The 22,095-nt window shown below is 41.1% G+C and overlaps 1 protein-coding gene across 4 annotated transcripts; it reads right to left on the bottom strand.

Annotated features, from left to right (window-relative positions):
- Nucleotides 1-137: 137 nt before the first annotated feature.
- MLH3 (mutL homolog 3) lies at nucleotides 138-22,031 on the bottom strand. Of its 4 annotated transcripts, none has more exons than XM_075425579.1 (12): nucleotides 21,956-22,031; nucleotides 17,717-21,087; nucleotides 13,209-13,279; nucleotides 12,111-12,215; nucleotides 9,967-10,039; nucleotides 9,244-9,315; nucleotides 8,117-8,225; nucleotides 3,991-4,150; nucleotides 2,946-2,969; nucleotides 2,687-2,768; nucleotides 1,232-1,383; nucleotides 138-579 (listed from the first exon to the last, which is right to left on the bottom strand). In XM_075425579.1, exons 2-12 carry the CDS (start codon nucleotides 21,012-21,014, stop codon nucleotides 508-510), a joined length of 4,218 nt encoding a protein of 1,405 aa, XP_075281694.1. In that variant the 5' UTR covers nucleotides 21,015-21,087; nucleotides 21,956-22,031; the 3' UTR covers nucleotides 138-507. The 4 variants fall into 4 exon arrangements, with proteins under 4 accessions (XP_075281694.1, XP_075281695.1, XP_075281696.1 ...); XM_075425580.1 differs by lacking the exon at nucleotides 21,956-22,031 and adding an exon at nucleotides 21,382-21,699; XM_075425581.1 differs by lacking the exons at nucleotides 138-579; nucleotides 2,687-2,768 and having other exon boundaries at nucleotides 1,268-1,383.
- Between the last annotated feature and the right edge of the window lie 64 nt (nucleotides 22,032-22,095).

Below are 22,095 nucleotides of genomic sequence, written 5' to 3' on the forward strand. Positions count from 1 at the left end.
AGGAAACAGCTGGGTGTGTCATTCATTGCCTAGTTAAATAAAAAGAATGTTTTGATCTTAAGTTGGCCTATATATACACTATGAAGCTAGTTGGTTCTCATTCCAACCACTGCCATGAGCCCAAAACATGAGTTTAGTGTTTTATTAATAAATACCTCCCCATTTTCAAAGCACTATAAAATACATTAATTAAAGTCTCCTCCCTATTATGCAGAATCATGCTGTGCATGTGCAGAGAAAAAGCACTTTAGTAACTGTGAGTGGCACAGGTTTACAATGTAATGCCTTAATGTTGAAGATGCTTCTCCAGGCTACAAGGGTGTGTTCCTCCTGCCATGTTCTCCTGGCTGGTCTCTGCTTCTTAGGTCAGTACTCGGAGCAGAACTTCAGTTACCGCGCTGGCTCAGAAACTTGGCTCCACACAGGGTATTGCTGTCTGACAATAGGTGGACCTGCATCACAGCAACACTTCTAGTGGCTGCAGCGTACAATCTTGCTTTTTTCTGATTAGGGTCTTTTTTTTCCAAATAGCTGCCATGCTCGCACCATCTTCCGCAGTCTAGCCAAATTAGGTTTAGCCTGGAAGGAGAAAAATTAAGAAGCACTAAATCATAACTAAGTAAATTAACTTCAATGCCTCTATATTCTTTGTCCTAATACAGTCATTCCCAAGTTTTTTTAATATGCAATTCAAAGTCCCACGTGACTTTTAACAGAATCCAATTTCATAACTTGATATAATACAGCAAAAGGGAAGGAGTAATGCTTTTTTTTTTTTAATTTACATGTTCCTATTTCTTTCTTTTCTTTTTTTCTTTCTTTTTCCCCCCATTTTATAGCATCTTAAACTTTGAGGAATCAGGTATTTGTTGAAGTAGCATCTTTGCCACTAGTATAATATCAGAATTTACATGTTTTCCAAGTTTTACACTTAAAAACTGCAAACAGTTTAAACATATGCTTAACTTGAAGGGCTAGTGGATCCCATTCAAGTCAATGTGACCACTCAAATGAAATATGTTAAGACCGTTGCTAAACTGTTTGCAGGACAGAGGTTTAATGTTCTAAAGTTTTATTGTATTGGTAACAGCTATGTAAAATTCAGGTAAGATACAGCCAGTGACCATGGTTTAAAACTGGTCCATTCTAGTTATAACATACACATATGTGACATGCCTTTGATAACCCAGAGTGTGAATTATCAGAGGCGCATCTGTGTCCCACACAGTACCTGCTTTTCCTGCTGTAGATGGTCTATGTCTGCAAGAGGCATCATGGAAGGTCTTCCATGAGCACACTGGAAGGGCAGCTGGCAAGATGACAAAGCTTCAATAAGCCTGCAGCTCTCCTCCAAAGTCAAATGCTCATTAAACTTAATGGCTCCTGAAAAAAAAAGGTACAAATTCTTAAAACACACTGCAAAAGATTATTCAAACCACCCAGCAGACTTTCCTCCACAACTGTGGTTTTCACGGGCAACAGGGCAGCTCCCAAAGATGAGCTGGGAGGCTGCAAAGGCAGCCCAAAGGCTGCAGTATGGCAGACTTAGCGCTTAGCTCAATTGATCAGCTTGCTGCATACGCATCAGCTTTCCATGACCTAAATTTTCACTTCGCCCAAGTCTGATGGATGGTAAGATTATTAGTTTTTGGCTTTTCAGATGATGTTCCAAGAGGCAAATGGGCCTTTTTTTTTTTTTTAAATACATGTGTGTATGATGGCTGAAGATGCAACCAGTTCACAAATGAAGAAGTATTAAACCAAGATGATGGCTAATATCAGTTCCATAGCCTATATCAGTTTTATGTGCCTGCCACTGACAGGCATCAGTGCCAACCCTGCCACTAAGTCCGTTCTCACAAATGAACACTTACTGGCATCCAGAGGAAATCCAAGCAGAACATTAAGGGGTCATTTCAGAGGTGTTTGCAATCTTTAGCCTTCACAGATGCACAAGACCATCTGCAGGCTACCTTTCAGCCATGAGACTTTTTCAGGTACAAAAAAAATTATATATTGTCTGCCATTTGTAGACTGCAGTGATACTCATTGAAAACAGCTGCTTTTAGTTCACGTTTACCCTTTCAGCATTATCTTGTTAATACTGTATACGGCACAGGAACTGCCACAAGAGGCTAGAGCTACTGCAGTCTACACCTGTAAGGTCTGCTCATTCCCAGGTGCTGGAAACCCATAGTCCCTTAACAGACGCAAATCCTTACTGCACTTCTTCCAAAAATACTTGAAAGGTCACAGGCACACTTAAACTAGCACTTTTGATACTTATATGAAATAAAAAATGCTTTTTGGGAAGAGTGTCTAAGTCTTCTCTCCTGCTGGCTTTGAAGCAGATTCCAGCACCTCCTCTTGCCCCTTCACAGAGCTGTTATCTGAATGGTTTAGAGCTCACGCAGATGACTGCATCTCAGAACTGTGTTCTTTGTTTCATGTGAGGGTTGGAAAGTACATTAGGCCCATACATGAATAAATCAGAGCAGTATTGCTTGTCCCTCACAGTGCTGTCCACGAAAAGGCCATTATCTCATCATCCCGGTGAAACACACGGGCTGTAATCCTGGAATTCCTGCAAACACATTCTGAAACCACTGTCCCAGGGAGGATGTTGGGTAGAGACAGGTTAAAAAAAAAAAAATGAAAGAATGAAAGAAAAGTACAGTTTCCCTACCATGACAGGCCTGGGAAGCTAACACCTTCAGAAACGTCAGAGGCAGTGTCCCTCGTGCTCCTCCTCCTGTGGTCTGCACTAGCTAAAAGTAGTAAGGGAATATCATCTTACTTTCCATTTAATATGAGAAAAAGGAAGAACTGGAACACAAAGGAAACTAAAAATGAGGAAAAGCTAGTGGATTATCTAGTCCCACTCCCTTTGGTTCACGCAACAAGCTTGGAATTATTATACTCAACGTCAGAAGCGGGCAACTCACCTCAACTTGTTCTTGAATAAGCTCCTGGAAAGAAAAAGGAAATATCATCAGTTGCCATTTCTCCCTTTCATTGCCCATACCCTGCTTTGTCCACATCTGTGTATAATTTACTGTGTTATCTTTGAATAGCTACCCCTTCTTCTTTGGATAATAGTAATTTCTCATGTCTAAAATGCGATGAATTGAAAATCAATCATGCATAGGTGCTACCACTCCTAAGTAAAATAAAAAGGACTGCAGAACAGATCTGCCAAAATGCTCAAGAGATCTTGAGGCGTCAGCTAAGAATGAGCGCTCCTGAGGCACAGGCACAGGCCTGATCCCCTCCTCAGCCACTGTTAGTGTTTTTACCTCCCATATCACACCAGGAGAGTGCATTTTGAGCTCTTCCCGATTATAGCAAGGTTGGAAAAGAAAATTTAATCAGATGAATCATCCTCTCTGTTTCTTCTTTTCATATCAAAAGACATGTATGGCAAGACTGGACTGATTCACAATGGCTCAGCTTAGTGGCTGAATAGGGTACTCCAGAAACAATTTTTAAGGACTCCTTGAAGCAGTTAATGATTGTGGAGAATTGTTTACAATGGGAACTGCAAGTAATCAGTTCACCAATTTCTTTCTCAAACTGCAGAGCATCTGGAACAGCAGCTTTTAGAAAGCTGCACTGCCCATGTAGAGATTTGATGAAAACGACTTTAAATCCTAACAAATAACACTTCTGTATCAGCAATATTAATTTTACTGCTCATTCACGCATTCACTGTTCATTCAAGCATTCGTGAGCAGTAAACTGTTGAAACATCTGCACTATATGCTGTTTTTCTTATCTTCTCCACTAGTCCAAGTCTGAAACAGTCTCCTGTTGTTTCTGTTACAGTTCAGGGATTTCAGCTGTGGGACTATTTAGCCACTAAAAGGGATGGTACCCACATTTGCCAAGGGATTTCATTGTCTCCCTCATAACAGAGATACTCTTAATACCCTGGCCCATTAACAGAGAACAAGACCCAGTATCACAATTTCACCCATGTCCACAGCTGACCTCCACAATGCTTTTAGTAACAGGTTGTCTTTTCCGTCGTAATTCATTGGCTTCTCTTTCTATAAAACACAGCGGCACTTTCCTAACCAGAATCAAGGAGTTGTTGGTCTCAGGAAATGACAATTCAAGACCCAAGTCCTCCAAATTTTTATAGCAGCATCTGAAGAGAAAAAAATACCAGAAATAAGACATCAACCATCGTAGCTATGTCTCCATAGCATACATAAATATTTTGGTAGTCCCCAAATATGTTTCTTCCTGCAACAGTTTCCAATCTCAAAATCCATGCATCATGAGATTCCAAGTAGTTTTCCCTTTTCAGCCTACATTCAGCCAGGTTTTTTCACTGCACGCAACTGTGCATATTTCACTTCCCACAAACACAAGATCTAAGAGTTCCTGTATTATGTAGAGAGAAGCTTTATGTCTAAATTTATAAATCTATCTTTTCTAAAGATGCACGAGGTGTCTGGTTCAACACACAAACACTCCAAATATTGCAATTATACAGCATAAACACTCCTTTAAGTCTAACCCAAAAAATTGTGATTTCAATTGACACATAATAGCAAATACTTACAATGGAAAAAAATATTGTAAGAAATTTATGCTGGTTTAATTAACTTTATATCCCATTAAGCAAAGAGAACTGAGGAAAGAACAACCTCTAGTTATTCTGACATATGTCACCCTGTGGATGGAAAAATACACACAAAACCAGGGCTTCACAGTCAGATGAGAACTTGTCTTTAAAACAAAAACAACTGTAAGAACTGTAACAGCACTGGGTGTGCTGGTGGACGATAAGTTAACCACAAGCCAGCAGTGTGCCCTTGTTGCCAAGAAGGCCAATGGCATCCTGGAGTGCATTAAGAAGAGCGTCACCAGCAGGTCGAGGGAGCTTCTCCTTCCCCTCTACACTGCCCTAGTGAGGTCCCATCTGGAGTCCTGTGTCCAGTTCTGGGCTCCCCAGTTCAAGAAAGATGAGGAGCTACTGGAGAGAGTCCAGCGGAGGGCTACGAGGATGGTGAGGGGACTGGAGCATCTCTCCTGTGAAGAAAGGCTGAGGGAGCTGGGCTTGTTCAGCCTGAAGAAGAGAAGGCTGAGAGGGGACCCTATAAATGCCTATAAATATCTGAAGGGTGGATGTCAGGAGGATGGGGCCGGACTCTTTTCAGTAGTGCCCAGCAACAGGACAAGGGACAACGGGCACAAACTGAAGCACAGGAAGTTCTGTCTGAACATGAGGAAGAACTTCTTCCCTCTGAGGGTGACGGAGCCCTGGAACAGGCTGCCCAGGGAGGTTGTGGATTCTCCTTCTCTGCAGATATTCAAACTCCGCCTGGACGAGGTCCTGTGCAGCCTGCTGTAGGTGACCCTGCTTCGGCAGGGGGGTTGGACAAGATGATCCCCAGAGGTCCCTTCCTATCCCTACCATCCTGTGATTCTGTGACATAGTTTATTTTTTCAACTTAGGGAATATTGACTTAAAACAAAGATGGTGAAGGTCAAATTTAGAAACGAGATTCTTTGAACAAAGAAGCAGCTAATCTAAACTTGCTAAAATCAGTCACGAGAATAATACAATTATTAGCCTCCATATGGAGATAACTTGTGTAATTCTACCCCAAAAAAAGAAGACATGTATAGCCTTCAGCAAGAGCAGAAAAAGACAGAAAAAGCCCATTGTGGTGAAATGACAGAATCCAAGCAGCTATTGAGGTCAGTCAGGTTCTTTTTTTTTTTTTTTTTTTACAAAAGGAGAGAGGAAAAAAAAAAAAGGAAGTTCAAGAGAGTCACCAGAACAATGCATTACTACAATGCTTAGTAGACAAATAACACAATCAAAGCTGCAGGTGAACCAGACGTCCAGCTGAACTATTAAATAGCATGCATAGCTGAAGAGAAAGGTCTTTTAGGGAAGTTAATTGATTTTATTGCATCAAACTTTACCACAGAATACAGTCATACTCTGCCAGCAACAATAACAACAGAATTCAGATTTTTACACAGTACTTTTAATTTGTAGCTTTTTAGTAAGGATAGTCTCACAGAGTGACTGTAAAGACATGAACTGCCAGTAAATACTGATAAATTAAACAGCACTACAATAAAAGCACCAGTAAGCCAGCATCAGTATATGCCAGCACCAGTAAACTTGAATCAATTATCTTAAGTGATAACTGAAAATCACAACTGGCATCCCACTGTGCTGAATTATTTAACCAGTGGCCTTAAAAGAAAACCATGCCTCTCTGATTTACTTCATCTTACTGATTTTTGTAGTATGCTTGTGATATAGCTGATGAAGAAAAGTAGCTCACAGAATTTATTTGGTCTTTCAAAACGACTTCAATGCTGTCTGTTAGGAGTGGCTAGAAATGCAAATGTAAAAAGTGGATAGAGAAGTAACATTTGTCATGACTTAGAAACTATGGAAAAATGTATGTTGGCAGAGTTTGTCAATGTTCAACTTGACATGAGTCATGACCTGTATCTTCACAATTGTTCATTAATGGTATGGAAAAGAAGGGGCATGGTCAAGCAGGCAAATTTGTAGAAAACACAAAATTATTTACGTTAGCTGAGATTAAAGACGATGTTGAATTCAATCAGAACTTCAGTTAAAAAATTATGAATGAAATCAGTAGGATGAATGAAAAAGGTATAATGAAAAATGGAACGAAAAACTGAATTCACTGCTCCTAAAGACAAATAAATGCAAATTATCAGGAATAATTTGATCTATTTGTACCTTTTGTTGGCATCTACATAAATAGCAAAAATTAAAAAAAACCCCCACAACTCTGTTTCATTGCCACAACCATTCAATAAAGAAGCAGTTATGCAACCAGCAGTAGACAAAAAAGCAGAGGTGTGGATATAATAGACAGAAAATATGGGCACAACTGCAAAGCTACTGTACAAATTGATGGGATACCCTCACTTGGTGTATTGTATTCAATTTTGGCCATCCAGTCTCAAAAGTAGATACATCAGAAATGGAAGACATTCAAAGATGAGTGCAAAAATAATTCAAAGTTAAACAAGAGGCATTACAAATATTAATGATGTTCTTGCTAACATCACAAGAGGTGGGAACAACAAAGGCATCCGAATATTTCTGAACTATTAACAGCAATGGTTACGTTCTCACATTTTTCCCTAAGGCAGGTGGAACATAATAGTGCTCTACACTTTCCTGTGGAATTTCTGGTATTGGCCATTGTTACACAAAAGAGTTACCAAATGGATACAGCAGTGATACTGTTATGACTGGAATACGCCCAAAAAGGGCTTTACACCAAACAAGTATATCACTGTAATAGGCAACAGTCTTCACACAGAGTGATTTAAAAGCTGTCAAGTTTGCCACAGGCATCACAAAAAAGAGCAGTTTGAGAATAATGAGGTAGTCCTGTGAACGTTAAGATAGAACTTCACCTGAAAATGAAGAACAATGCAGGGAAAAAAACCCACAGATGTATGTGGCAGGTGACAGACAGGGATTTGGGAGGAAAAATGTTTGATTAGTGTCCAATGGGTCTGCAATAGCCCAGCAACAAGTCCGTATCTAAACTCTTCGAGTACAAAAGTTAAATATCCTAATAGTAGCTACACCACCATTCTGAAACACTTGGGAAACAGCGTTCTTTAGTTCCTCTTGGCAGGCACCTAGGATTAAGGAATGCGTTTTTGAAGGATTCGCAAGACAAACTTTCCATACCCCATCCTGCTCTTCTCAAACAGTGCCTGTTCAAGCATCGACACTACGGGCACTGCATTCTGTTGGGCACTCCCACGTCCTGAGCCCCAGGCAGTAGGATCTGCAGGAGACTGCTTTGGCACTCTCCTGGCCTACACGTGAAGGTTGACTTTCCCAGGGAAACTGAGCACGTTGCAGAGGCACAGAGATGGCACACCACAGGTTTTGTCTTGAGATGTTGTAACGACGTGCCTGAGAAGCACACCTGTTTTCCTCAGCATGGATATACCTGATTGGTCTCAGCTCAGGAAAGAATCAGCAGCTTCTTTCCTGAGCTTCATGGTAACCCAGCAATATATAGAGAACTTCCTGGTCAAAAGAGCCGTCCCCAAAAGTTTAGAGCTATTGGCCATTACTAACCGTAGAAATCGTCTTTGTTCTTCTGTAACTTCAATCTCCAAAGGGGGAGAGATGGAGGAGGACAGTAATTTCTTCTTGCCACATGCTGCAGCTTCCTTCTCATAGGAATCTGTGAATGAATCATTTAGAAGTATCCTCTCTTAGAATATTTACGCAGGCATTACCCGTGATGACCCTATGGTTTGGCATGTAATCCTCTGTTTGGATTAAAAAGTGACCACAGAATGCCTTCTCCTGAAACTTGTGGAGGACTGGGAATGTCACAAACCAGACATCTGGTCTCTGGGGAAGGGTTGGTTAATGCCACTTTGTTTTTTCCCATCAGTTCCAAAAAAGAGTCACCCTAAATAGCAAAAAAACCCACTGATATATTTAGTCCAACTCACAGAGAGCAATTTTTCCACAGAAAAGTCTGATATAAATGGCATTAAATTACTATTCACTAAGCATTTCTCCCTTCAGTCTTTAACTTTTTTTCAGTACCTGACCAAAAGGAGCAGAGTTCCTGGAACCCTCTCTGCAGGAACTGCGCAGTGTTTGTTGATGAAAGAGAAGGTCAATGATTTTTAAGTACTTGACGGATGGCTATTGTGCTTTTTAACATTGAAACCAATGGCTAATGAGCTTACAGAGAAGACTATTATTCCTTTGCAAACAGTTTCAGATTGTGGAAATTTTAGGTTTTAAGCACAGTATTCAGCTAAAAAAGAACCAAATGAACTATGCTCTTTACTCTGCATCCCATGCCTTATTCTTCACAGCATAACCATATAATCTTATTGATGTTGTTCTATTTCCTCTTCATTGTTTTTCCTATCAGTCTTCCTGCTCTTTCATTATGTCAGGAGTATTTTAGTTTGATAGTTCTGTGGGTAGGCAGTGTATCTTCTATTTTTGGAAGCACTGTCATGATTTTCAGCTGCCAATGCTATGACTGCTACAGATACTGAATGTCTGCACTCTCCTAGAGATCAGGATGGAGGTGACAAATGAATATCCTATTTGATCCATACATCTCAGATTTATCCTTACGACAAGTTAGTTAGCAAGCTTCCCCTTTCAGATAGCTCATTTGTACTTTTCTGTGCACTGATTATCTTTCTTCCTAAGACCATATGAATCCTCACCTGCAATAAGCTGCTCCAGGCGGATCCGTTCATGAGCTGCATGTTGGTCTACCAAAATCAAGAGGTTTCCATCTAAAAATGTACCACAAGAGATGAGAAATAGGCAACTTTGTACCAGGCAACTGCACAGGTTGGGAAGAATGACCACTCTCTAGAGGCCACATTTAGAAGATAACTATCTGCCAGTTTTACAAAAATAAAGTGAGGAGGTGGCTGTGTTGGCAGAACATAAAGTCACTACAGAACAGAAATTTAGTGATCCAAATTGGCATTTAAATTAATGTAATTAGACTGAGTCAGAAACTCTTGCCTATTGACATCTTCATCCAACTTCAGAATGAGAGCTGAGGTCACCCACGAACTGTTCTGTTTAATACAGTCTTTAAAAATGTTATGAAAACTGCTGGTTTTGAATGCCTTTTTTGTACAGCTTCAGCAACTTCAACAATGAATATGTCCAGACACTTTGAACAGAGTCTGAAAGATGTTAGTAATTTGAGCACAATCTATTTTTATAACACTAATCTGAAGGTGGTAGGAACATTCAACAACGTCCAAAATAAAGATAAAGAAGATCCAGGGAATTTCAAGTGAAGACTAACATTTTCCTCTACGCACAGCATCATCCCAAGGCAAGAAGAGAATACAAACAGGACAGTGTTCCCTCTGCATTCTAACTGCACTTCAAAGCCACGTCAACTTCATGTTAATAACCACTCTTACCTTCCTTTTTATCCATTTCATTCCTAGTGTTGATTAAACAAGCGATAAATTTATTGTCCACTTGCTGAAGAACCTGTAAGACACTCAGAAAAATCATTACCCAGTGGTTAAATTATTTAAAAATGAAGGTAAACAAAAGAAGACCACAATCAAAATGTATCAAGTGCAACAAATAGCTAGTAGGATGATCAGGAGATACGAACCACATCTTTTCTAACCCCAAAGGCTTAAAGAATTTGGCCCTAGCAAAACTGAGACTGAGAAGGGATTATATTATACTTATAAATACAGTGGGGGGCTAAATATGGAAAAGGCAGCAATTATTTAAGCTAAAAGACAATACTGGCAGAAGATCACAGCACCATAAATTGGTCATGAAACAATTTAGCCTGGAACTAAGAGAAAGTTTCAAAATATCCAGAAAATAATTCTGTATCAATTTTTTGTCACAAGGGCAAGAGCTCTAATTGTTCTAAGGTGGAGCTGGAAATTTACAGAATGGATTTAATGCTTGTAAATGCTCATGTAGAAGCCTCCCTGAGTTGGGAAATTAAAGCTGTGCACACTGACTCTGAGTATTTGATTTGCTGATATCACCAAAAGAGAATGTAAACACACATTTTTTAACCTGCCCTGTGTTTAAGGACTTGTGCTGATCATCTGTAGGAGCCATGACAGCATTTTTCCCCCCCCTCATTTTCTGATGTAGAATTTGCCTCTGTTACTTGATTCCACCTTCCCCTCAAGAACCAGAAATCAAACAGAGCTACAGGGAATACTGAGCAGGGATGCACAATGTTTTCAGTATCCAATTGTTAGATTTAAATTAACAGATGTGGTGTTAGAGAGGAATTTCTACCCAAGTCACATAGCTAGAGCTCAGTCTGAATTCTTGACCTCACAACATGTGCATTGTTCACCTCACAAGTAAAAATGAACAGATGATCCTGTTTCTTTGCAGGGATGCAAGACATTAATGATTCTTTTTATTATTTTCCTGTGACATGATGCAACATTTTGTGTTTTTGGTCTTTTCTACAGAGATTCTCAAAATTGCTATAGGGTACTGAAGGCAGTATTTAGCTTCTTCAGAGATGGGAAGCAGTAATTTCTTCTAGCTTTACCTTCTTAAAAACATACAAAGGAAAATATTATGCAGGCAAATGTAATCACAGAACCACTCAGTAAGTTTTAAAGAACAGTTCTTACTACAAGGAGTGAACAGAAAAATGGTACCTTCCATTTTCCAGCTCTCCTCTCCTGTCTTTTTGAAACATGATCTGTTCACCGTAATAACTTTATTTACTCCTGTTATTCTTGCACACACAACATAAGGGAATCATTTGGATTCTTGTCCACTGTAGAGATCAACATTACCACACCCACACAGTCAGAACCTGCTATCTCAAAGTCAGCAACCCGACTGCATGAGAATAATGCTAACCGGGTCTGTAAGCCTTTTGTCACTGGGATGCAAGAGAGGGAGAGAATCCACTTTGGCATTTCTATCCAGGCAAACCATCAAAGAATGTAAGTTGAAGCCATATATTTACATTAGGTTTTAAGCTAACATTCAAAACATTTGATAAAGAAGCACTAAAACAGTTAAACTTAATGCTGTGATGCCGTTTTTAAGAATCGCTTTTCAGAGCAGACATAAATCTTGAAGTGAAAGTTCACGTCTTTCCAGGAAATCTGGGATTTGCTTTTGAAACCACTCTGCTGAAGAATTAAATTTCTAAGGTCAATAAATACAGAAGATACATGGAACAGATTTCAGAGGAATAAGAACTAAGCAAATGCCTACAATAGATATAAAAAACTGCCCATTGAAATAGCATTTCGTTAACAGTGTTTCTAAGCAGCAGTAAAAGGGCTGCCTCTTGATTTGATTTAACCACACAGTCAAGCAATTTTAGAGTCACTTGCAGATAGCTGGTTAACCATGAAATGATACTAAGATCTGGCACGACATACATTCTGTCAGTATCACACAGCAACCAAGAATTCCATTTGTGCTTGTGAAAATTAGGGATATGAACTATTTCCCTGGGTACCTCTTTCCCACCAGGCAGAAACATCAGCAAATCCCATCAGCTGAGTGGAAGTTTGGGGGTGAAAACTAGTAATAGACCATACTGTACCTGCATTGAATGAACCATGTCTTTGGTAAAACGGTAAGGATACAGGATATTGTGAATTTTCACAGCCAGATTGTCAGCTTGACTGCTGGTCACATCAATGGCAATCTGTAAAAACAGAATTACAGACCAAGCAGGCTATAAAGGATATGGCAAAAAACCCAAACACACACAAAATACCCCCAACAAACCAGCTTTAAGAAAAACTGGAAATAACTCTGTATTTTGACAAACCAAGCTTTCCACACAAGAATAGCACTAACTAAAGATACTATCCAGCAATCCCTTTGCTTCCATCCTCATATACTTTCCCATCGGGATATTACCTGCTAACTTCAGTGCATTCAGCTGATTTCAAGTACCTATCAGAAAACCTGAAGTTAATTATAAGCCTATGTGAGCACTCAATGGATTGCATTACAAAAAACGTATTACCCTGAAATGAGTCAGAGTACATCACACAGCAACAACTGAACAGAACTGTTCCTTTTCAGAAACTCACCAGCAGGTGGTTTGCTGCTCCGTCTCTATTGTTTGCAGGTGGAAATGGTTACATACATATGTTTACACACACACAACATGATGATTAAAGATAATGCTACCTCATGAAAACAAAGGAAGTTTTTCTAAAATCTCCGACATTGTTTCCCCTCTCACAAACTATAATCCTGCCATGCTATAAAAACAAGTATAGTAAAATACACTTCTAAGACCCATTGCATCCCAGAGAAGAAAGCTGGGTAATTTTAACTTTGTCCACAAAGAAGACAGACACTGTATTACAATTTTGCCATCCTTTAACTTTTAATTTTAAGATGACTATCTCCGCAGAGGAAACAACAGCTTATAACAATGTTTTGCTTTTGAAATGACATAAGGCAAAAGATCAGTGCGACACCTGCTTCTCTGACTTTGAATAAATCCACAACAATGACTTACATATAAACAGTCTACAAAAACACGTAACTGCCATGTCTATTCTCTAATATGTCGCTGAATAACTTACGTGCAATGGTTACAACATTTGGAATTTTAGTCCCCACGTCAGAAATAACAGAAGGCTAAACTGACTGCTTTTTTAGCATGAGATGCAATACTTACCTCTGGGCAGGGAACAAAAACAGGATTATGCCATTCTGCAAGCAATGACTGGAGAGACTCCCCTTCAGCATCTAGGAAAGAACACATAGATAATACAGGGACTACTACCATCCGTCAAAAGAAGGTGCATTGGGTACCTCTACCTCACACAGGTACTTTTTTTTTCCCTCATCATAAAAAGGGGAGAATGTGGAAATAAATAATGGAACATGAGACTGGGCTTGTCTATTGCCTGCTTTAACTAGGAAGGTCACTGTGCAGCTTTCTGACTCCTAAACATGCTGCAGCACAAATCAACAGGCCCTGGAAAAGGAGGCGGGGGGGGGGGGGGGGGGGGGGGGGGGGGGGGGGGGGGGGAAGACAGACCTGTTTAGCTACCCACTCCCTCTGGACAAAGCCACATACCAAAAAGATGATTTCATCCTTTCCACCGCGAAAAAAAATATGTGAGGACTGAAGCTATTTTTCACATTCCAAGGTTGGAACAAGTACAAAGAAGGGAGGAGGTAATTATTCGTTAAACTACTGACATAATCCAACAAAGAACTGGGTATTTCATCCTGTAAATAAGTATCCCCTAACCTGCCTTCAACCCTAAAAGATTTTTTTTTTCCAGTTCTAGATCTGAGATGACTCACACGGTCCCATTGTTAACAGACCTTGAGTAATTCTGGGTTCCTGTTGGGACATCTGGCAGAATTCTTTTTTTTTTTTTTTTTTTTTTTTTTACCACAGAACACTGTGTCCTGGAAAGCTGGCCCTACCTTTCAGATCCTGGCTTCCTAGAGTCTTTTCTTTTCGAGGTCTAGGAAGGAAGGGTAGCACAATCTCACTTCTAAAGGGATGGCACCTGAACTGAATCCCTAAACACAACATACATATATACATTTACTGCTGCAAATTCAACAGCATGCAAAATTACAAAAAGCTATACAATTATTATAGTCTCATAAATGAGCATGTGCTTAGCCCTGTACCAATTAAGAGTATCCCACAGATTTTGCAATCTAACATTGAGAAATAACATCACATATGTAAAAAACTGAGAATTATCAGACACACTTGCATCAGGAAATGTTATTATTTTAAAATATTACCATGGCTTCTGCAAGACTTCTTAAAAATTGGCTGCTGCTTTAATCACACAATAATTATTTCCAGAATTAGTGCAATCAGAAGTCTTATCCCCAAAAGAAAGAGGAAGCCTATAGTAAAGTCTGTCAGATATCACAACACTTTTGACTTCCCTCTGTTAAGGTGTGGCAAAACTGTCAGTCTATCACCACTTCTATCAGTACTTAATACAGTTATCAGGAACTTGTAAAACTGAAAACTACAAGTCAGTGAGACCATATGAGATATCAGAGTAAGCCTAACAACGTGTTCCTACCCACCCAGAAATGATTTAATGATATTACAAACCAGCACTGTTATCAAGATTATTAAGAAAAGTGGCTCAGATTTCCAGCACAGTGGTAAACATTTCACCCTTCCTTTAGTACAATTCAGACTTCTATTCTTTGCAAAATAATAATGAATTAATAAAGTTCCTTTCTACTAAGAAATTATGGGTGTGCATTCAGGAAAAGTGGCAGTGTGATAACGCCAAAGAAAACCAGCTGTGTGCTGATAAGCTCAGTATGAAAAGGCTCTATAAGATCCTTGGCCAGTCCGTAGGCTCCTGACTCTTGGTCCCATTCCAGTAAGGACCAACGATGGTCCTACACCGGGGACCGAGAATCCTTTCAAGATCCAAACTGGCAGCCCAGCATGGGAGAGTAACTCAGCATCCCCCTGTCACAAAACCCAGAACAGAGGACAAGATGGCCTGACGTGGTACCTGCTAAACTGTGACAAGTTGAAGAATGATACCTAATTCAGACTCTGACAGAACTTTTATAGCTATTATCATGGAAAGGTATTATCCCTCCGGTTCACAGAGGCATCTATCACCTATATGGACAGAAGTCCAGGATTTTATATGTAGAATCATAGACAAAGATTCATTTCCCTGCTTCTTGCTGCAGGGAAAATCCTTGTTCAGGACATAAGTTTTCCATAAAGTTAGGATTTTCTTGCCCAAAGGCCAGTGAGAATTCAGAGCTAGCAGAGATATTATTAATATGATTTTTCTGACAAGTAACATCAGAAAAGGTGCTGAGGGTAATAAGGTATCTATTTTATATATGCAAGCCACATACAATTACCACACTCCAGTATTCATTTTCACTTGCCTCAGTTAGATCATTAAAATATACTAATGACATATGAGTCAATAATGTAATAAAAAATGCAATCATAGCTGGCCTAACAATGAAAACCAAGTTGAACTGCAATGTTAACCTACTACAAATGCTTAGCATTAGGTTATTCAAAAAGGCAGTGATGGTGAAATGAAGCTTGATAAATTTTCCTGTAGCAATCAGTTTAATCAGTACAAAGATGCCTGAGTCTAAGCTACAAAATGTAGCACCTCTGTTGGGCACACAGCAGGTGACTGAAAAAGATAGCAAATGGCCACTGCAGTCATGGAAAAGAGGATAGGGATTACTCTTACCTCCTTCCCCCTGTCACCAATCAGTGTAATTTCCCTAAATTTGTGTATGAGATGCTGTTCTTAATATATCATAATTTATTATTAAATTATAAATAATAAGTCAACACCATGTGGTTACTGACACTACTCTAAAAAGCAAAATCAAAGCTTACATAGTAAACAAAGAAATTATTCCACTCCTGGGTCTTAACAGCAGTCCAAAACTGTGCTCAACATCAAGAGAATGAATGCTGTGTTTGTTAGGACACAGTTACATTTATTCCTATGGCTAAATAGAATAAATAGCCTTTGCTTCAAAAACGTGTGAAAGAACATGTTTGTTGAACTTCAAAAATCTAAGATCTATAGGGTCTAGCCCCAGTTCAAACACCTTGTGAAGGTTTGGGAGGTCTGACCTCCAAACTAAGACAAGCAAAAAAGCTGCAGTAGACATCTCACCAAAGAATAGCACCACTGACAAAGTTAAGAAAGGGTGGCAGCATTGATATGACGGACAGTAAGGCCAGTGATAAGGCTAAGAAAGAACAATGCCACTGGAAGCAAAAAGATGCAACCCAATATGCGTCTTCACAGACTACAGAACTGTACGTCATCTGAAAGCGTAAGGGTACATGAGGTATTCTCTTCACAAACATGAGTGCGCTATCCAAACATTCTGGATAGAAGGTCAAGCTCCACTTGTCAGTGTTTTGGCTGGTTCCTAAACAGCACTGTGGGCAACTGAAATTGGTTAACCACAGAAATCAAAAGTGTTAGGCAAGGACTGTACATTTGTGCTTCCAAGTAGTTTTACCTAGTAAATAGAGATGTTCTCCTTGTAACAAAACTACTTCAATGGAACACAATAAATATTAAGAACTACTGGCATCAATTATTGTACTTAAAAGGGAATAGCTTGACAACTGAAACGCCTACTGTGCCAGTGTTTCTATGACTGATGATAAAGAAGTAACAGACAAAAATGGAAAAAAACAGAGGCTATCATGATTGATTAGACAGACATTTCACAGGAGAACTATCCAGAAAGAAGTCCAAACTATTTTTTCAAAACAAATAATGCAGTAGAAAATACAGTCTACATGTGGAATGACTGCATCTTTGCTCATAAAATCTGCCCATAGACAGAAGAAAGAACAATTTTGAACAAAGATATGTCTATGGAAGGGAAAATTATCAAAGACACTGTTCTGCCGACCCAGATCAGGAGACCACAAAAAGTCAAACCCAACAGATGGATCAGTCAAGACTCGTGAACACCACATCTCTGAAAAACCACTACAACGTAGTGTCCTGTCATCCCTGGAAAAGCTCCGCCATCAAACCACCAACAATGCTGTACATCATCTCCTACAAAGCTAAGTGTGAAGGAACAGCCTTCCAAAATGTGTGGAAAGGAGACTACACATTCTCAATGAAGAGTCAGATCTTTGTTCATTTTTCAAGTGTTGTTTTTAAATTTTGTATGCAGGTTGAAAAAAAAGATAATTTTAATATGGGGCTCTCAGTAACAACATATTCTTGGAAACACAACCATTTAGGACCAAATGGTAAAAGCCGCAATATTTTTCTGGTACACTTACTTTGAAGTATGTTTCTCACTTTATATACAACAACAACTATATATAACTGTGAACAACTATATGTAACTGCGATCACAGTAAATGTCATGATGGCCAGTGAAAACCAGGCAGCTGTCTGTTAATTGATAAGTTGCTGACATTTCTTTTTACCGTTTTATTTAAAATTATCTTTTAATACTTTGAATGTTGATGTTTTACTGTCTCCATAGTTGCCAACACTTTCCTGTTTTCCATACAGCTATTACGTGTAAGGCAGTGGCTGTTTCAGTACCAATGGCCAGGTGCTGCCAGCAAGGCATTGTATGCACCTAACAGAACAGAAACGGTTTTCCTCATCCCGTTTTTACAACCACCACCACCTCCCCTCTTACCATTCCCTGAAACAACATTCACAGCCATTGTGGTTATATCTTGAACGCAGGCAGCTTGAAATCCTTCAGCAGGAGGGGTGCCATAGGTGCTCAGTCCAGTTGCTTTATTGATGTATATTGTCTTACCCGACGAAACATCAAAATCTTGCAGCCAGTCAGAACAACACAAATCCTTCCTAGGATTGCCCGTGCTTGTGTTGTCTGCAGAGAATTCCAAGTTGCTTAGGAAGGTCATATGGGGAACCTCAGCATCTTTCAAATTTTGTTCTGAGGATTCATCTAACGTCCTTTTATCTTTACAGATGATGTTAGTACAATCCTTTGTAGCAGGTAATGATAAAACACTGCCTGAAGAGGCTATGTACTCCCCTTCTACACTGCTAAGTGGCGATGAGCAGACAGTACTTTTCACGGACTCTGCTCTTGTACGGTCTAATTGCGAGCACGCATCCCCCTTAGAAATGCTGTAATTACATTCCCTCATTTTTTCCACTGAGGATTTATATGTTTGACAATCATTATACAAAAAATCATTATCTGAAGATTGAAGATCAAAAGAGTAGTCATCTTTTCTGCTTGAATCTGTTTGGAACTGTTCACCAAATTGTTCTACCTCTTTGCGGTCACTTTTCATTCTGGACAGTTTGGATGATAATGATCCTGGAGATCTTTTACAACTTGTATTTTTTTTACTAACCTGAGAGTAATCAGACAATGTCAATGGACTCTGACAAAGGGCTCGTTTGTCCTGTGAAGTTTCTCCACTGCAGAACAAAGTCTCTTTGAAACAACCAAATAAACGGCTACTATTACTAGAATCTGTATCTTCCACAGCTGGAGTTTCATAAGTGCTCAGGTTACCATGATTATCATTCTCATTCTTTGAAAAGTCACAATTAGCTTGTGAATTAAAAACCGGGAGACCAAATTCACTCCGCTCTGACAATGGTGTTGGCAGCATACACTTGATTCTGCCGTAGTATCTCCTGAACTTCTCTAACGAACCCAGCTGTGTGGACAAGCTCAGCTTCTTAGAGGGCCGAGACCTTGGCATGGCTATTCGTCTTCTAGTGTTTTCTGCAACTTTATGGTGAGGAACACCTGAAGAAGTTGCCAGTGGCAATTCTGTAACATTTGACATCTCATAATGTCTTTTACTGGTGGCAACAGGCATAGCTATCTCCTCACTCACCTGATTTGACAAAGTTTTGTTCTCTAACCACTCATTACCATCAGCCGTGCATACTTCTCTGGTGTAAGGAGGTGTATATTCTTTATTTATGTTACTGCAAATATCTGTAGCATTTAAAGATTGAGTCGGAAAACTCACTTTGCGGCCAAAAATATCCTTGGCACTGACAGGGCCAGGTCTACACTGCATGTTTAATTCAAGGTTTGTTTCTGTTTGTTCACGTTCATGTGGGGGCTCACTTTGCATAACACGCGTTATGAGGCCTACAGAGGACAATTGTAATGGTATTGAACGAACAGCCCCTCTTCCAGCATCATCTAGCACTTCAGCTGTTTCCTCGTCTCCTCGTCTTGCATTACGCAGTCTTATCAGTGAACTTCCAGAGACAGTTTCAGGCCCCACTGCTACTTCAGTAGGGTCTTCTCTCTCACACAGCGACTGAATAACATTGTTACTTAAGATAGGGACCGTATTGCTTTTCTGCACTACTTTGTCTTGCTGGCTTCCCACATCTTTTATGTAACTCTCTGCACAATGCTGCAGGTCACCACAACTGTCTGTTTTTCTTATTTCTGATCTGACCCCTCCACTGATAGAGGAACAATTTCCTGAAGGTTTCAGATGAGTATCAGACACTTTTGGGGAACTGTTAGTGTATTTTGGCTCCTGCTCTGAGATGTCTGATATAATGCAGTCAGAAGCTGTGTCATCTTTGCTGGGCAGTGGAATCTCTGCTTTATTGTTCCTACATGGATCAGATGGTTCAGCAATCTTCTGATGTGGGGCAATTTCAGTTTCCTGTAGGTTTTTATCTGACTCTCTAAGACCTGAAGATTCTTTTCGAGTAACGGATTTCCTTTTGACATCTTTTGATTGCAAGCTACGCATTTCATAGGAATCCGCAATTTCATCACATGCTTTCTTAAAACTGTCTTGGATGCTCTTCTTGTCAGAGACTGAGGGCTTCAGAACTGGAGCGTTATACAGACAAAAGTCATTATCTTCATTGAATTCTCTGATGTCCTCACTACATGGTTCAATAAATAAATGTTCTCGTTTCAAAAATATTTTCACTCCTTCCTCTACGCAAGTTAGAAGAACATCCCAGTTCTGGAACTCAATTAGAGTCTTTGCAGGTTCCAGGCACACATCGTAGTCACTGTATGCACAGGTCACGTTGAGAATAAAGATCCCATACAACTCTGGGCCACAACGATGGCGACCAGGACTTGAGCTAGCCTGTCTGCTCACAGGGCCACTTTTTGCCTTGCAAATGACACTTTCTTTTCTTAATAAAAAATCGATCAGTTTATGTAGCCTTGTCTTTAAAACAAGCCTTCTATTCACATACAAGAACTGCATATTCTTGTTGTAATGTCCTTCAGTACTGATATAACCACTTATCTCAAATCCCCCAGACTTATGATTGATTTCTTGTAACTTCTGGGATCTGCCCAGTCCATAAATTTGACAAAACCGAGAGCATACATCTCTTGTCTTACGGAGCTGAAGCACCATAGAACAAGAAGCGTCGTTCCTTAAAGAAAATGAAATAGAGGGATGCATCAACGAAACAGCCTCCACTTTCTGTCTCACTCTCTCCAATTCCAGTGCAGGATCCATACACTTTCTCCTCACCGGTAACTGGTAGAATAGGTTACACACGGTCACTGTAGTTCCGCCACTTTGTCTGCTCAATTCAGCTTCGCAGACTTCCAGCGCTTGCCCATTGTGAAATATCTTCACAAATGTTTTTCCTGTCCTGCTGGTCTTAGATGAAACTTCCACTACGCTGGCCATGTTGGCTATGCTTGCCACAGCCTCCCCTCTAAAGCCGTAGAACATCAGGTTCTCCAAGTCTCCCACTGAGCTGCACTTGCTGGTGAAGTAGCGCTTTCCCATCGCATTTAAGTCCTCTCTCCCCATCCCCGAGCCGTTGTCCACCACTTGGATCTTAAAAGCTTCCAAATCCACCCTGATAGCTACACACGTTGCTTTGGCATCGATGCTATTGAGGACAAGCTCCTCAACACACTGCCCCAGCGAGTTGATAGTCACTCCAGAACGCAGCCTGGCTCGCACATCTTCCACCAAACATTTGATCATGTCAAAATCAGATAGATGGGAAACTCAAGAAACTGCAGGGAACTCACTCCTCCATGTTCCTTAGAACAACTCCCTGGGTGGAGAGGGGAAAAAAAAAAGGAAGGAAGAAAAGAAATACAAATTAAAGGCCTGAAAAAACTTTCATTTATTGCATTCACCCTCATAAATACACTTTTGTTAGTTTTCCTGGTATTCAGAGGCTTTTTCTGTGATTGCTTTCCTGCTCAGGCTTTGACTACACATCGTTGGTGCCTTCAGGGTAAGTGGCCAGAATCTGAGTCTACGCTCCTTACTCACAGCATAGGTGTTCTCAGACTCAGCATACCCAAACCAAACTCCAACCACCCTGAGGCAAAACTCAAAGGACCTGCAAACAAAACGGCTTCTGCTCCCATCTGTATCAAAAATAGAGAGTAGGTGTCCCCAGGAACCGGGCAGAGAGCTGCTCTCCTCTCGTTTCCAGCTCAGTCTCCTCACGTGCATTCACACTGCCTCACGTTCTGGCCGCAGAGCACCGGCTGCAGTTCGCCTCAGGAATGAACAAAGCGGGCTCGGGAACGGCTGCGGGATACCGAGTAAACTCTCGCGTGGAAGAGAACCCCCTACTCTCCAGTCCCGTCCTTGACGGCTACCGGTTTCTCTCTGGTACTGGAAGGGGACACCCCTGCAGGCCGCGCGGCGCTCCCCGCGCAGCTCCCCCAGGACGGCCCCCCGCGGGGCAGAGGAGGGCGGCCGGGGCCCTCGCCCAGGCTGGCTGCCACAGGCGGTGCCGGCGGCGCACGGGAGCGGCGGGCGGGCGCGGCCTCCCCTCACGCCCCGCCGGCGGGCCGGGCGCTGACGGGCGGGGCGGCCCCTCCCCCCGCTCGCACCCTCTCGCTACCCGCCAGCCCCCAGCGAGGCGGGGCGGGGCGGCCCCTCAACGGCCGCGGCGCGAGACCAACCGTGGCGGGACGCCGGGCCCGCGCGCGGCTCCTCCGGGAGAGCAACGGCGAGCGCGGGCGCGGGCAGGGAGCACAGGGCGCCTGCGCAGCCGGGGGCGTGGCGCCCGGGGCGGTGCATGCTGGGAGCTGTAGTTCCCGCC

The sequence above is a fragment of the Opisthocomus hoazin genome, chromosome 7 (assembly GCF_030867145.1).
Source record: "Opisthocomus hoazin isolate bOpiHoa1 chromosome 7, bOpiHoa1.hap1, whole genome shotgun sequence".
NCBI classification, from domain to species: Eukaryota; Metazoa; Chordata; class Aves; order Opisthocomiformes; family Opisthocomidae; genus Opisthocomus; species Opisthocomus hoazin.